This window comes from Hyposmocoma kahamanoa, unplaced genomic scaffold (genome assembly GCF_003589595.1).
Source record: "Hyposmocoma kahamanoa isolate Upper Pololo Valley unplaced genomic scaffold, ASM358959v1 86, whole genome shotgun sequence".
Classification (NCBI taxonomy): domain Eukaryota; kingdom Metazoa; phylum Arthropoda; class Insecta; order Lepidoptera; family Cosmopterigidae; genus Hyposmocoma; species Hyposmocoma kahamanoa.
This window is the reverse complement of record NW_020654289.1, coordinates 6,826,420-6,840,316: the sequence shown is the minus strand read 5'-3', so window position 1 is coordinate 6,840,316 and position 13,897 is coordinate 6,826,420. Positions and strand designations below refer to the sequence as shown.

General features: G+C 39.8%; 2 protein-coding genes across 8 annotated transcripts; one reads left to right on the top strand and one right to left on the bottom strand.

Moving 5' to 3' along the window:
- Positions 1 to 1,251: 1,251 nt before the first annotated feature.
- LOC113234663 (poly(A) RNA polymerase gld-2 homolog A-like) lies at positions 1,252 to 8,137 on the bottom strand. 7 transcript variants are annotated; one of them, XM_026470079.1, is made up of 8 exons: positions 7,406 to 8,137; positions 6,243 to 6,437; positions 5,502 to 5,620; positions 4,579 to 4,756; positions 3,986 to 4,126; positions 3,092 to 3,220; positions 2,582 to 3,028; positions 1,252 to 2,201 (listed from the first exon to the last, which is right to left on the bottom strand). In XM_026470079.1, the coding sequence occupies exons 1-7, from the start codon at positions 7,683 to 7,685 to the stop codon at positions 2,619 to 2,621; spliced, it is 1,452 nt and encodes a 483-aa protein (XP_026325864.1). In that variant the 5' UTR covers positions 7,686 to 8,137; the 3' UTR covers positions 1,252 to 2,201; positions 2,582 to 2,618. The 7 variants fall into 7 exon arrangements, with proteins under 7 accessions (XP_026325864.1, XP_026325865.1, XP_026325866.1 ...); XM_026470080.1 differs by having other exon boundaries at positions 3,986 to 4,117; XM_026470081.1 differs by having other exon boundaries at positions 3,986 to 4,117; positions 6,243 to 6,434.
- LOC113234662 lies at positions 7,643 to 12,755 on the top strand. The gene is made up of 3 exons (XM_026470074.1): positions 7,643 to 7,712; positions 8,672 to 10,393; positions 11,598 to 12,755. The coding sequence occupies exons 2-3, from the start codon at positions 8,852 to 8,854 to the stop codon at positions 11,721 to 11,723; spliced, it is 1,668 nt and encodes a 555-aa protein (XP_026325859.1). The 5' UTR covers positions 7,643 to 7,712; positions 8,672 to 8,851; the 3' UTR covers positions 11,724 to 12,755.
- The last annotated feature ends 1,142 nt before the right edge of the window (positions 12,756 to 13,897 follow it).

Sequence of the window (13,897 nt, the reverse complement as noted above, 5' to 3'; positions counted from 1 at the left end):
TATGTAAAATCGATATAAAACTTATACATAATGTTTATAAAATCGCCAGGCGTTTAACATTTCAATAAAAAAAATTAATAGAGCGTGGGCTGCGGACGAATTAAACGATGGCATATTGTTAAATAACAATTGAGCAAAATAATAAAACTTAACAATTGCTCATCTTTACAGGCTAAGAAACGAACGAACTTAACAAGAAGGTGGCATCGCTGAAACATATCGGTTGGATGCCACGCGGTCGCGCGCCCTGCGCCGGCGCCGCGCCCGCTATACACAACACGGCTACACGCACCGACTAGGAATTATCTGACTACTCATTTTTTATCCAATTAGTGTTTGTAAATGCCAAAATATATGTCTTCTTTTCAAAATAATTATTTTGATATATTTTTAATAAATAGTTGTAGTTCATACTGTTAAAACGAAAGAGTAAAAAATGCAATAAGCTAAATTTCATTTTTGGTTAATGTTTTGTTTCGTTAAAACCCTTACGGAGGACGAGGTGTAAATGTTGCCGTCAAATGATTCAATTTCCTATTCTGCCAACGCATACAGCATTCCCAACCTGAATGAAGTTACATTTATACAAACTTGATTTAGTTTGCAGGATTTATACGAATTACAAGATTTGTTTGTTTACATTTCACTCCACCGCGATTAGGAATTCTGAACGTGCTAATTATAATATACTTATACATTTAAAATTTCAATATAGCTAAGCTTGGTTCCTTTAGGCAAAGTAACACACTAGCACCATCGGAGCGTGAGAGATCACGTATGAGTTATTATGACTAACAACTACGGAATTATTTGGTATTGAGCTGCGAAATTGAGGCAAAACATGTACAAATAGCACCTTATGACTGCATTTACTGCGTCGTATCTTAATTTGTAACTACTTTTCAAAACATCGTGCCGTAGTGAGTTGCCACACGCACGATGAATATCACAGCGAATTTCCCTCGCCGCCCGCCGCCCCGTGCCCCCGCACAACAGTCGCCATCGCCTGGCCAGAACTGCGTTCATGCTCTACATCGCCAGGCATACACCAGACGGCGCTATACACATACATAGTCTAACTTTTATATATTTTTTTGTCATTTACTCTTTACTCGTAACAAAACTATTTACATAAAATATTCACGACCCTAAAACAATTCAATATTTATCTTTTTTTCTCTCTTCATCCTTACTATGTACATAATTAAATAACTTACAAACAATATAAACGTTAAAAACGAGTAGGACGCATCGTGAGGCATAATTCGCTTCGACTCTAAATTAAATCCATGGGATACTCTAATTGAGTTCAACCACTATTATGTACAAGGAACAATATAGAACATTCTGTATTTGAATGTTTCTAATTTCAGGCAGTATCGATATTAGCTAGCAACTTAACTACTGACTGTTCGTAGGAGTATTTGCAATACAAGCGAGTTCAGTCTTGTGTATGCTTCTCATAGATATGCTAGCAGCTTGTATGCTACAACGAAGGATGCATGATACACTCCGGCCAGTAGAACGAAAACCTCGTGTTGCACTGATATGACTATGTGTGGCCTAAAGCGAAGGTTCTCTGCCTTCTAGCCCGAGTGTCGTACTTTGGTATTGAAACATTGCTAAACATGCAATATGTTCCTCGTATGCGGTGGCCGAAGTCGACTCACCACTCTGCCTCTGAGGAGCTTATCAAGAACACAATGCACGTTTAGAAACTGTCAATTCTTACAACTACAAATAACAATACCAATAATAATAATCATTCGACAATATGGCACTATGGAATGTAAACATATAATTTTTCATAGTGGCATTTGTTCTATTAAGTCTAAAATATATTTGCGGTATGTAGAAATATGAATCGCGAAACTAGTCTTGGTAGTGGAGAGTAATTGCATCAGCTAGGAACTGGAAGTCGCGAGTCCGCCCGATGGCCGTGCGATCCGGCTACGGCGCAGCTAAGTACGAGTCAACACTATATCTAGAACATATTTGTAGGGGAATCAGTCGCATATCACAGCCCGAGGAGGTCGATAGCGCGGAATATTTTGCGCGACTGCCCGCTGGCCAATTTCATACAGCATTGGCGGATAGACGCCGTACAGCACCTACAGATTTGTCCGCACTCCTTCGCGTCACTTTCCTTACTGGGAAGCGCCGAGAGCCGGTCTCGGACACGTTTTCCCGTACCACTTAACCTGCGTCACAAACACCTGTGTTAATCCAGCGCCAGTTTCAAGAGAATCATCTCCACCTCAGCATAGCTACGGTCTGTCATGTAAAACGAGGCTAAGTGACAAAATATGTTTCAGTTTCAGAATATTGAAATTGTTCAATAATATTTCAGCTATACATCATTAGGGTAAGTTCCGATAAGTCGAATACTTTAACTAAATTTACCTGTTCTTAAAAGAGAATTTTTTGCTCTCTTTTGCTATTTGAAACGGATATTCGACCATTTGTCACTTAGTGGACTTCAGATAGGTTTTAATGATAAAATGTCACTGACTGAAAATTACGTTCCTTTCAAAGGTGTGTAATTTTTTTTAATATCGAATCGAAGCGAGGCGAGACTGACCTGGAACTGTACAGTATATACAGAGAAAGAGGCGGTATCATCGCAAGGGCGCCGCCGCCGGCGCCTGCTGCGGCCAGGCGTCGGCCAGCCGCCTTGTGGCGGCCAAGCGCTGGTGCGCCAGGCGGAAGGTGCGCACGATGCGCTCGAACTCGTCGGGGTCGTAGACGGAGCGCGCCGTGTTGGTGAGGTCGAAGGGCTCCTCCACGCACAGCAGCTTCCACTGGTGCGGGTCGTTCTTGTGCGCGCGCGCGCAGCGGCACTCGGCCACGGCCACGGGCCGGCCCAGCCGCACCGACACCGCCATCTTGTCCCAGGGGAACTCGGCGTAGTAGCGCAGCAGGTGCAGGAACAGCTCGGCCAGGGTGAAGCGGTTGGTGCCTCGCAGCGCTTCCCAGCCGCCGCAGCCCGCCTGCCAGACGCGCGGCAGCACCGCCGGCACCGTGCCGCCTGCAACGCATGTGGTCATTCTCCGCTCGTCGCCGGCGACGTCGACGCGGCCGCGATACTCACACTGCAGGAACTGGATGACCATCAGCGTCAGCGAGTAGGACGAGAGCGTCCGCTGCCGCGCGTCGTTGATGTTGTGCGCCTGCGCCCACAGCTTCATCAGCGCCACCAGCGGCCGCACGCGCCAGTCCACTGCGAACGTAACACCCGTTCCCGTCCATCTGACCAAGCAAGCCTGACTGCGCGTCAACACGAAACACACTAGCTCGACAAAATATTATTTTATCTACACACATATCATAAACTCTCTATAATGTGTTCAAAAACCGCAAATTACGACCAGCATAAAGGTAAACTGTTAGAACACATTTCTTATCTGTGAAAGAGTTTTTATTTCGATGTTATTATTACATTCAAATTTCGAACATCTCTGAAAAACAAAACAATTTGATTTGACCTCAATTCGAAGTCGAAATGAAGTTTTATTCGAATTGTTTACTATTGAAATAGTAAACAATTTTGACAATTTCACAAGTTACTTGATATCGAACGATATGGTAGTTGGGGCCGATTCTAATTTATCTATGAATTAAAAATAAAAACTACGGTTGTGTGACATGCGTGACAAAAGTCTTTATTTGCCGCCAATTCGCCAGTCGTAACATGCGGTTCCTGAACATATCACAGAGCTTATAATATGTGTGTAGATAAAGCAGTGTATGTAACTGTACATAATTAGGCATTAAAAAACTCGTGAGATGTTTTTATGAAACCCATGCTCGTATTTTCATTCCTTTCATTATGTAACAGTCACACAAACTACTATTAGTTAATTGCTCTTTGCGCAAGTTATACCTTGTTAAATTTAATTGACCGTAGTCAACACGTCGTAGTCTTGTCTTGTGACAATAGAAAAGATCCTACTAAAATTAAATAAACTTAATTAAACAGACTGACTTGTGGAAAAGCCGTAGAGCAGATTGGTGTTTCGGATGCCGACGACGTTGTTGCAGTTGAGATCGATCTGTAGACCGTTGCGTGCGTCGCGAAACTTCAGGATCGGCACCTTCGCCTGGATTAGCTCCGCGTCTAGGCCGACAGTGCCATACATTAATTCTAAATAGCATCTTCACTCCAGTACCTCTAATTAGATAAGGACAATTTTTTTTAATGGCTGTTCCCAATATTCTTCTCAAATAAGCTACCCGTAATAGCGACAAGATTTATATAATCGATTGAAGAATGATGGCTATGTTTTTAGTCCTATTTTTCATTAAGGGTTTTTTTTAAAGCTGTTTGATTTATAAAAAAAAAACATAGAACTTATTCAGAAACAGTCAGCCCAGTTTTTAACCATAGCTAAAAGACCCATGATATTCATAATGGTCATGGCACAACTTAAGGTCCTGTACCCAATTGGTTCAAATTCCTGCAGTTTGCAAGTAAACCAAGAGTTAACGCAATTTACCCACCTCTATTTTATTATTATACGAAATTAAATTAGCCTCTATCATTCGTCATTATTTTTATTGCGATGCTAAGAGACTTACTAGGGTCGAAGCTCTTGATGTACGAGAGGATGTAGTTGAGGTGTAAGAGAGCGTGCGCACGCGGCTCGAGGTTGTCAACGGGACGCACGTATAGGCACAGGTCCATGTCGGACGAGTCCAGCCCGAAGCCCGACATAGTCGAGCCCACCACGTATAGCCCGTAGCGCGGGAATATTGACTGCAACAACAATTAGACATTTACTAGGTGGTACAAATAACACAATATACTTTAGGTATGTAAAGGACCATAAGACCATATTTTGGAATTTAGATGTTTTCAAAAACTACTTCAGAATGAAATCAAGCAATGGTAAAAGACATTACATTCTATCGTTGTTTGTCTTTTATTTAACATAATTATATTATTTGACTAAGATTGATTTTAAATGCATAATTACTCTTAATTATGCATTTAAATTCTCCTTAATCTTAATCCTCCTCTTTAAAATGCTTGGAAGTAAAAAATATTATTTGGCACTTTATGTTCTCAGCCTTTCACATCCATATCAAATCAATAGGATTGTAATAAATAAATAGACACAATAGGTGAATAAAAAGATGAAAACTAAATATCATCTCACATGTTGTTGTTAATGGGGTTACAACGAAAAATAATTTCAATTCTGAATCAACTGTGTAAATATTATTTTTCTGTTTAAGTATTAAGTTACTCATTCCAATAATAAAATAATAAATTTATTGAGCAAAGTATGATTACAAAATAGCAAACTGAAAGTAATAAATATGTAATTTAAATAAAACAATTGACTATAAATAATATGACTAGAAAAAATCTATCTATATTCCCCTCATTTCCGTGTCATATTTGGCAATTACAACAAAACTTATTTGAAGAGGTATACGCAGCAAAATAAAATTTTTCATGAAATGTTCAGAAAATATATGAAAAAAGCTTTGCTGACCTTTATTGTTATGTAGAGATATCGCCAGAGGTTCATCTTTTTACGAAAGGTTTCCTCAGTCTGTTGTGATTTGACAAATTTCTCCCAAATTTCTTGTGATAATGTGTCCCATTCTGATCCTGTACATTAAAATGAAACAATGTATGATCAATACATATAAATCTGTCCTGAAACCAATATGATTACACTCATTGAAGTTGTGGTGCTCCTCCAGCTCCCCTAATTTAAAGATTGTGCAGTGTTTCCAACATGGTGCGCTAAAAACTGTAGTTCAATGTTGGTCAGGGAAAATTATATGAAGGACATAAAGACTCATAACCACAGCACAAAAATGTGTTGGCAAGATCCTGCAGCCATAAGCATCGGTCGGTTATCTCAATTACACACACTAAGGGTCATACTACAGAACTCTACTCAATACTCAAGTCAGGACTTGAGTATTGAGGACTTGAGTATTGCAGTGAACACGGAAAATCATACTCAAGTCCATTAGGGTTGTATTTCCAATGCTTGAAATCATACTCAAGTCTGCTCAAATCCTGACTTGAGCATTGAGTAGAGTTCAGACTCACGTCACAGAACTCTATTCCAAACAAGTTAGCACAATCAGTTGATGATCCAGGAATTGATAGCAGATGACGAAAAATAAAAATATATTAAATTTTGTGTCATGTGCCAACAAGCAAGTCTTAAAGTAGATAATTCTAGATGAAGGGTGAATGTTGTAGTAAGTAGTCTCACCATTGAGCAGCTCGTCAGGCGTGAATTTGACTTGGAAGGGGTATGCAGCGTTGAGGTACCGTTCTGGCGCGATGCGGTGCCTTGGTCGCGTGTCTCGACGCTCGCGTCGCCCGCGCCACTCTCCGCCGCGCACGCCCCAGCCGCCCCACCCGCCTCCAGCGCTGCCCACGCGCTCGCTGCTGCGTGACGTGCCTTCTGAACCATACATCAATCGTAAGATAGTCTATCATTGGATATTAGGAAAAAGAAGTCCTCCCAATGGACCTAAGATGTGTGTGTCAGAATTATCGATGATATCTTATACTTTTACATTTTTGTATCAAGCTTACCCTCTCTATATTTAGCAAGGAAAGTAAATGACAGCTCTGAAAAATTCTACAAACAGCAAAGTGATTGCACAGAAGTTAACAAAGCATTTGTAGTTTAAAGGGCTATTTGAATAAAGAAATCAAATTTCACTAAACAAATCAATTTCCAATTTGAAATAACATCAAGTTACAAATTGAAAAGTACTACAAGTGTGTGGGTAGTGGAAAAGATTCACCATTTGTACGTTTTGGCAGGATTAATGAAATGTTTGTTTACCTATTTACACAGAGACAAGGTTACATTGTTTAGATAGGCTGTTACCTAACACTGGTTATTACATGCTCAAAATATTACCAGTTGAGTATCAGTACAATAATTTAAGAAGTATCAAGATCATTGAAGATTCATAATGCTTTCATAATGTTGGATTCATACTTTTTGATACCATATTTAATATTTTGGGTTATAAACAAAAGAAATTGTGATGAAAGTTTACTATAAATAATAATATGCAATTTTACATTATAAATAGGTTAGAAAGTAGACATAATTTATACCTGTAAGCATATAGAGTAAACTCAGCCCTTGTGAGAGTACACACTTGTAGAGAAGTACATACATTTAGATCTAATGACAATAACAGTAGTAGGGTAGTAGCAAAACAGTTTCCAAGTTCATGAGCTGACTCTGAATATTAACTTACCCACATATTAATTTTATAACAGATTCTAGAATTATGTCATTTGTTAGCAGACATAAATATGCATAGCTGGGAAGGTAAATGTCAAATACAGCTGCAAAGTGTTAGATTACCTTGTGGTATCAAGTAGTAGATTATGTTATGACGAACATACCCTTCTCGCTAGATTTGTTTGATCCGGAGGCATTGCTGGAGAGACTGGAATCGTCCGAGTCGTAGCCGAAAGCCGTGGCGTCGCGAGGGTCGCGCGGTGGGCGCTCTTTGCGTGGCGCGCGGCGCGTACTAGCAGGCGCGGGCGCGGCGCCGCCCAATACCTGCAGCACGTCCAGCGGGTAGTGGCGCGACTGCCGCTCCTGTCCTGCTAGAACGAACACGCCGGCGCCGCCGTAACCGCAGCCGCCACCGCCGTACATCATCGGCGCACCCTCGTTCATTTCCGAGCCTCCTACGCCGTAAGCGAGGTTAGTGCTGGCTCGGCGCGCCGGCTCTTCAGCCCCGCTACCGACCTGCTTCCCCGTCTGTGGAGTCCGTTGGCGACAGACTTTCTCGGACAGCTATTCCGTCATGCTATGCGTGGATCGAGTGAGATGCAGTACGGCGTCGAATTTCGAGGGTTCGCTCCGTCTCCGTTCGCTGGGCCACCGAAATCCGAGACGATTTGTCGAATGTCAGTCTGTGTCGCTCGCCCGTTGGCGAATTTGGTCCTCCGTGGTGGCAGGGTGACGTGGGTCGCCGGGCACTCACCGTTAGTTAAACGAGCTATTATTTTCGACGCCGATAATTACAAATCTACCTACGAATTACGGCAAATCTATAAAAATTTGTGAAAAGATCCGCCATAACTTTTATAAAGCAACACTGGCGACATCTGGCGGCGGCTAAAAGAGGCGCACACGTGATTTATTTTTTTCTGCTTCAAATTCAGGTGTTCCATTTTAGGCCAGTCACCTATAAATTAGTTTCAACAGGCTTGTAAGTAGAAAACAAAACAAGTTTTGTTTCCAAATTGATTGTGTTCCACAATAAACCTCCATGGTTTAGTTCACAAAGTGAATAATATTCACTGATATTATCATAATTAAATATGCGAGAAACCACCATACATATGACAGTTTTTTATGGTATAATAATTCGGTATGATATCTATTTCGGTGATTAATATGGTAACATTGGATATGACAAGTATAATGTGCTTTTTTCAGCAGCTACTAGGGTCCTTGACAATGAGCGAAAATGATTTTTCTATTCTTAAATGATACTTTTGAGCTTTGTTTCCCTCATAAAATTACTTTTTTTATAGTGTGATAAGCACGATATTTTGACAAACCACTAAATTAAATTCTTCACTGTCAACTTCTGTCATACACGTAGATTTTCACACGAAATAATTTCGTTTTTTATTTGTGTAAATTCTTTTCAGTGATAATGGAAGATGTTATGAAGCCTGTGATTTTCCTATGAGTTTTACAAATTTGATCAGCCAAGTGATGAAGTTATTATTAGAGGACGATGTAACCTTAAAAGTGCAAAGAATCATTACAAACAAACTTTGTCGTCTCATTGTTTGATATCTTTATCTTCGCATATAAGGTGCGTTGATATGTCACATTTCCAGGATTATATGGACGGTGTACCCGTTAAAATATCCGAAAAATACAAAAGGCCGCCTAGAATAGAATTGCCTTACAGTGTTATTGAGTGTCCAACACGGGCTCAGCATGTTGTCGACAACGTCGAGTACTGTGCTACTTTCGAGAAGAACGTCCTCGCTAAACTCAAGGAGCTTCGGAGTGCGAAAGAAACGAAGAAAAACGAGAGGAGACATCGTTTACAGCTATTGGAGGAAGCCAAACAGAAGAAACTGGATGAAATAGCGGCTGCCGAGGCTAAGGAGAAATTGAAGCAGCTGAGCGTGTCAGAGGTGTCGTACCCGAGTACAGACGAGATCAGTGCCCTGTCACCTGATGAGAAAACTGATAAAAACTGTGATAACTCTCCAACACAAGACAATAGCCCTGAAACTGCAGAAGCTTCAGCTGCTGTGGATGTTAGTTACCCTTCCTGCAGCAATGCAGAGCCTCAGCACAATATCCTGCAACCCATACCAGTCCAAGCCAGATATCCACAGAGCAACTTGTTGGATGATCCAGATCCTCTGCAAGAACTAAAGATGAATACTAAAATCACTAAAGTACCACATTACAGTAATGTAGATACGTTAACATATAAAGATTTTGAGAATGACACCTCTAGCCCATTTGATAATGTTGAATTGAAGACAATAAATGATATGGAATTATTAGCACAAGTGCTGCAAAGTCAGAGGGAATCTGCAACTAGCTGCGATCCTCAGCGAGCATACACTACGGACCAGATGTACACAATCCCTAATTGTGCATCTCAGGCACAAATAGAAGGTGTAACCTATCTACCTAACTCATACATGGAACAATCCATCCAAGGCCCTAGTGTCATGTATTCCCCACAACACTACCCTGTATCTAATGGTTACTATGTACCAACTGACAATATCTGTGATAATCCTATGCAAATGGAAAATATGAACATGTATTTGCCGAGCTATCAATATTACGTTCCTTCAAACTCATACCCGGTAACTGACCCAAATTATTATGGTAATCAGATATCAAACACTGGAGAAATCAGTCAAATTCCAAATGGCACGAATTACATCCCTGAACCATATTATTACCACTATTCTCATGTACCAATGGCATACCCTCCTAATACATATGATCCAATTCAGAACCAGAACCAGAATGTTGAAAAAGTGGAAGAGAATAAAAACATAGCTTCTAATACAAATAATACAACAAAGTCCAGATCGCGAAGTGTCCCGGATATTGTAAGGGAGTTGAATGAAGAAATTGCTTCAGCAAAACAGAGAGCCAATGAAAGGTCTTATAATGCGAGTCCTGCTCCTAAATTGAACCCTCATTCCACCTCAACTAGTGATAAGAAAGAGGAGAAACGAAGTAGAAGAAAAGCTGAGAATCTGCCAAATCCTTTTGAGAAGCTATCTCCTAAGTTACAAGATATGTGCCAGAAAATACATGGGATGGGTTTCCCGCTAGACAGGGTTGCTAGAGTGTGTACGCTTGTAGGAGATAATGATAAAAAGGTAAGATTTTGTTTATTTTTCTATTGCATATTACAATACAATTTACAAAGTTGTATAAATGTGTCATGATGAATGGTGAATGGTGTTTGAGCAAACTTCAATGGTTGAGTAGACTTAAATTATATAAATTATTTGAATTATATAATTACAATAGTGCCTAGGTAACAGTAAAATCGTACAATTTGGACAAGCTAGCAAAGTCAGTAGTTAGCTTTTTATTATTTCCAGATTACATTTGAATATTTATGGTACTATTACTTTTCCAACTTTCTGTACAGTGAGCGGACACTTGCACAGGCCACGTTTATGGAAAGCTTCAACATCATAGTCATAGATAGCCATAGCCTGTGCCTGCCCAATACAGTTTAGTATTCTAAGAATTCTTGAATTGTTGCTGCTTTTCGGGAATGCTGGTCAAATCAAAATAGTTAATTCTTTACTTATTTTAAAACCAGCTGTTTTCAAAATATGCTAAATTTGTTGTAAGACTTCATCCTTTCCATTACATAAAATACTCACCTAACAACTTTGCATCATTTGTGGGCTTTGCTTGTCAGTTCTTCGATTTATTAATATTAAATTTTTTTGAGGTAGACCTTAATTCAAGCAAGCCATTTAGGTGTGAATCTGATTTTTTACCATATGATAATTAGTAATCTCAAGAGTGCAGGGCCCTTAGGAATAAATACAATTTTTTTCTTTTCAAAATATATCTTGGTTTAGAGCATGTACACTTGGGTAGGTATTGTTTTGATAATGTGAAGGTGAACTGTAATCACTGACAAATGGTCTGACATGCATTCATTGATGACAGCAATGTTTTCATTGCAGCTGGGAAACAGATAATGTACTATTTTTAATTATTAATAAATTTTTATTTATCTTGTGTAAACAGTTATAGCTTTAAGTTAGGCTTTTATACATTACGGCAATGGAATCCTAATAATGACGTATCGCGAGTGCCGTGGACGCACACATAGACAACCACATATTACACCCAAACTCACGAGAGAAATAAATGTAGGCCATAAAATATATCTCCCGGCCCTGGTATCGAACCCGAAACCTCTTGCGTGGCAGTCCGGCATGGTAACCGTTCGACGACGGAGGACTGCCTCCGCCATTAATGAGTGATATAATGGATTTTTTAGTCTTAGTCTCCAGTTCTGTAACGACTCAACGAAAATATTTGTATATTTTTCAGATAATCGAAGGTCTTCTCATTATGGGCGAGCTGATGGACTTAGGATTCTCCGAAGGCAAGGTGTCGACGGCTCTCGCCAGGCATGAGTTCAATAGAGATAAGGCTTTAGACGAACTAGTGTCGTAACATACGCCTCATAGACAGGGTAAGCTAGTATCAAACACTTGGGAAAAGATTATTCACGTAAGGGCTTCAGCAAATCGTCTTAAAAATTAAGGTTTCTCCAAATAATTAATAACATTTATTTTGTAACTTAATAAAGTTATTATTGTACTACACGTGTTCGAGTGTTCATGTTATTGTTGTTTGAGCTTTCCATACATTGAATTATACCAGAGTTAACAAGAGAAAAAGCGATGGAAAAATAGAATAATTCTACGTCATTCTGCGTCATTTTGTGTTACAAGAAAAGTACCCAATCCATAATTTACGGCAGTAATTGCTGACTATAGTTTAACCTAGCCAGTTAAACTTGACATTGAAGCTTACATTGTGTTCGAAGTTCGTTCGGTCGGACTATGTAGCCTAGTTCCATGGAGTAAAAGTGTATGGTGGAACAGTACCCCTCACTCGGGGGCTTGCAAATTTACGCACGAGGAAGCTCCATCGTAAAGACAGATTAACGTAGGTTACTACGAAGTAGATTAAAGTAGCACCGTTCGAAAATTAAACCGCATATGTCGTAAATTTCCTGTGCACTACTGCGTCGCGCTGCGTTACGTGCGGTGTACCTATGCGTCAAGTGTTTAATAAATTAAGCATCACATTTTGCAACAATTCACACCTACGTAAAGTGGACTTTAAAATACATAATAGTTTTGCCTCTTTTCGTTGGTGAATTGTTCGATATAACTGTACTTGGAGCAAAAATTCGTTACTGTATCACTACAAGGAAAATTGTTCACCTGCTTGACCTCCGCAATAATATTAACCTTAATTTAGCCTCGCTCGAATGCTCGCTCGCTACACAACTCTGTACAATAAGCTTATGACAAGACAATTCTAAAATAATTTGATTTCTCCTAACACAAAATATGCGAATTTTATTATTATAAACACGGTACTTTGATGGATATTAGTTATTCAAATCTTGTCGTAATATTTAGATGAATCTCGTTATCTAACTTGCGGGTTTGTTTCGAGTTCTTAGGTTTTCGCGATTGTTACACATAGGAAATGAAACTATTTTTCCGGATTTACAGTCAACCGTGACCATGGGACCAGTAAAGGGCCCGAAACGTCGGTTTGTTTGAAAAAACAAATATACGCGATTTAAATCCGGAAAAATAGTTTCATTTCCTATGCGGGTTTGTTCTTGTTTCAAATATGATAGAATAGACTACTGGACTGCTTTACATTGGCGTCTTGCGAGTGTATGACTAGCACGACGACTCGGAACCGATATGACATGCTCGCTCTGATAACTACTTGCACGTATCCTGTTTTTCACGAGTAATCGTGGTCACACCGCTTATCCAGTGTTAAACAACCCTTACCATGAACGTCTTCAGCAGCTTAATTTTGATTGCCTCTCCCGATCGGAAACTACGTCTTTTCCGAGTCGAGGCGCATAATTGCGATTCACAACTGGCTGATCGGAAACTTGGAGATTTCTAATCGGAACAATAGTTGATTTAACTCACAAATTAGAAAGCTATAGTAGGAATCAGGTTCATCTTCTCGCTCAGAAACCCATCTGATTTGGAGACTACGCGGTCGGATCGTTTCCGATTTGAATCAAAATCAGGACGCTGAATCACTCGCCCTGTTGGTTTTCAATAAGTAACGATTTGCTATTTTCCACAAGCCCAATAAGTTATTAGAATATTAAAGAAACAGAATTACTGGGATGATATGAACGACGCTGGTTCGTAGTAAGATTTTTATATAATAATGGTGACAATTCTGCAGTGGTTTCTAATTTAAACTTAGTTTTGTACTCTGCTAGGCTATAGCTTTCATCCAATTGCGCGAATTTGAACATAGTAGGCGTTTTTGCTCCTCATGTTCAGCTTGTTTTTGTTGTAGTCTTAGCGTATCCTTTTGATACAAGTCGTGGATATATCTCACGTAGCTATCGCACACAGAACAATTTTTTTTTCTTACGTGCTATCGCATGAATTTTTCATGTTTGCTATTTAGTGTCTTGCCGTACAAGACAGAGGAAAAGGCACTAGACTGCGCGGTAGGTCACTCAAGCGATGGACCTATTAAATTAAATCTGCTGTGCATTACTGCACCAGAAAATCCACCAACAGAGAGAGGACGAGATATCATGAGGCAAGGCACATCAGCCCCTG

Bases quoted from the DNA above. Each gene is read 5' to 3' on its own strand.
- LOC113234662 (XM_026470074.1), top strand. From the start codon at position 8,852: ATGTCACATTTCCAGGATTATATGGACGGTGTACCCGTTAAAATATCC. The intron at 10,394-11,597 runs GTAAGATTTTGT...TATATTTTTCAG, and splicing joins TAGGAGATAATGATAAAAAG to ATAATCGAAGGTCTTCTCAT.
- LOC113234663 (XM_026470075.1), bottom strand. From the start codon at position 7,685: ATGAACGAGGGTGCGCCGATGATGTACGGCGGTGGCGGCTGCGGTTAC. The intron at 5,621-6,242 runs GTGAGACTACTT...TTTAATGTACAG, and splicing joins GCCTGACGAGCTGCTCAATG to GATCAGAATGGGACACATTA. The intron at 3,221-3,985 runs GTCAGTCTGTTT...TTACGTTCGCAG, and splicing joins GCTCTACGGCTTTTCCACAA to TGGACTGGCGCGTGCGGCCG.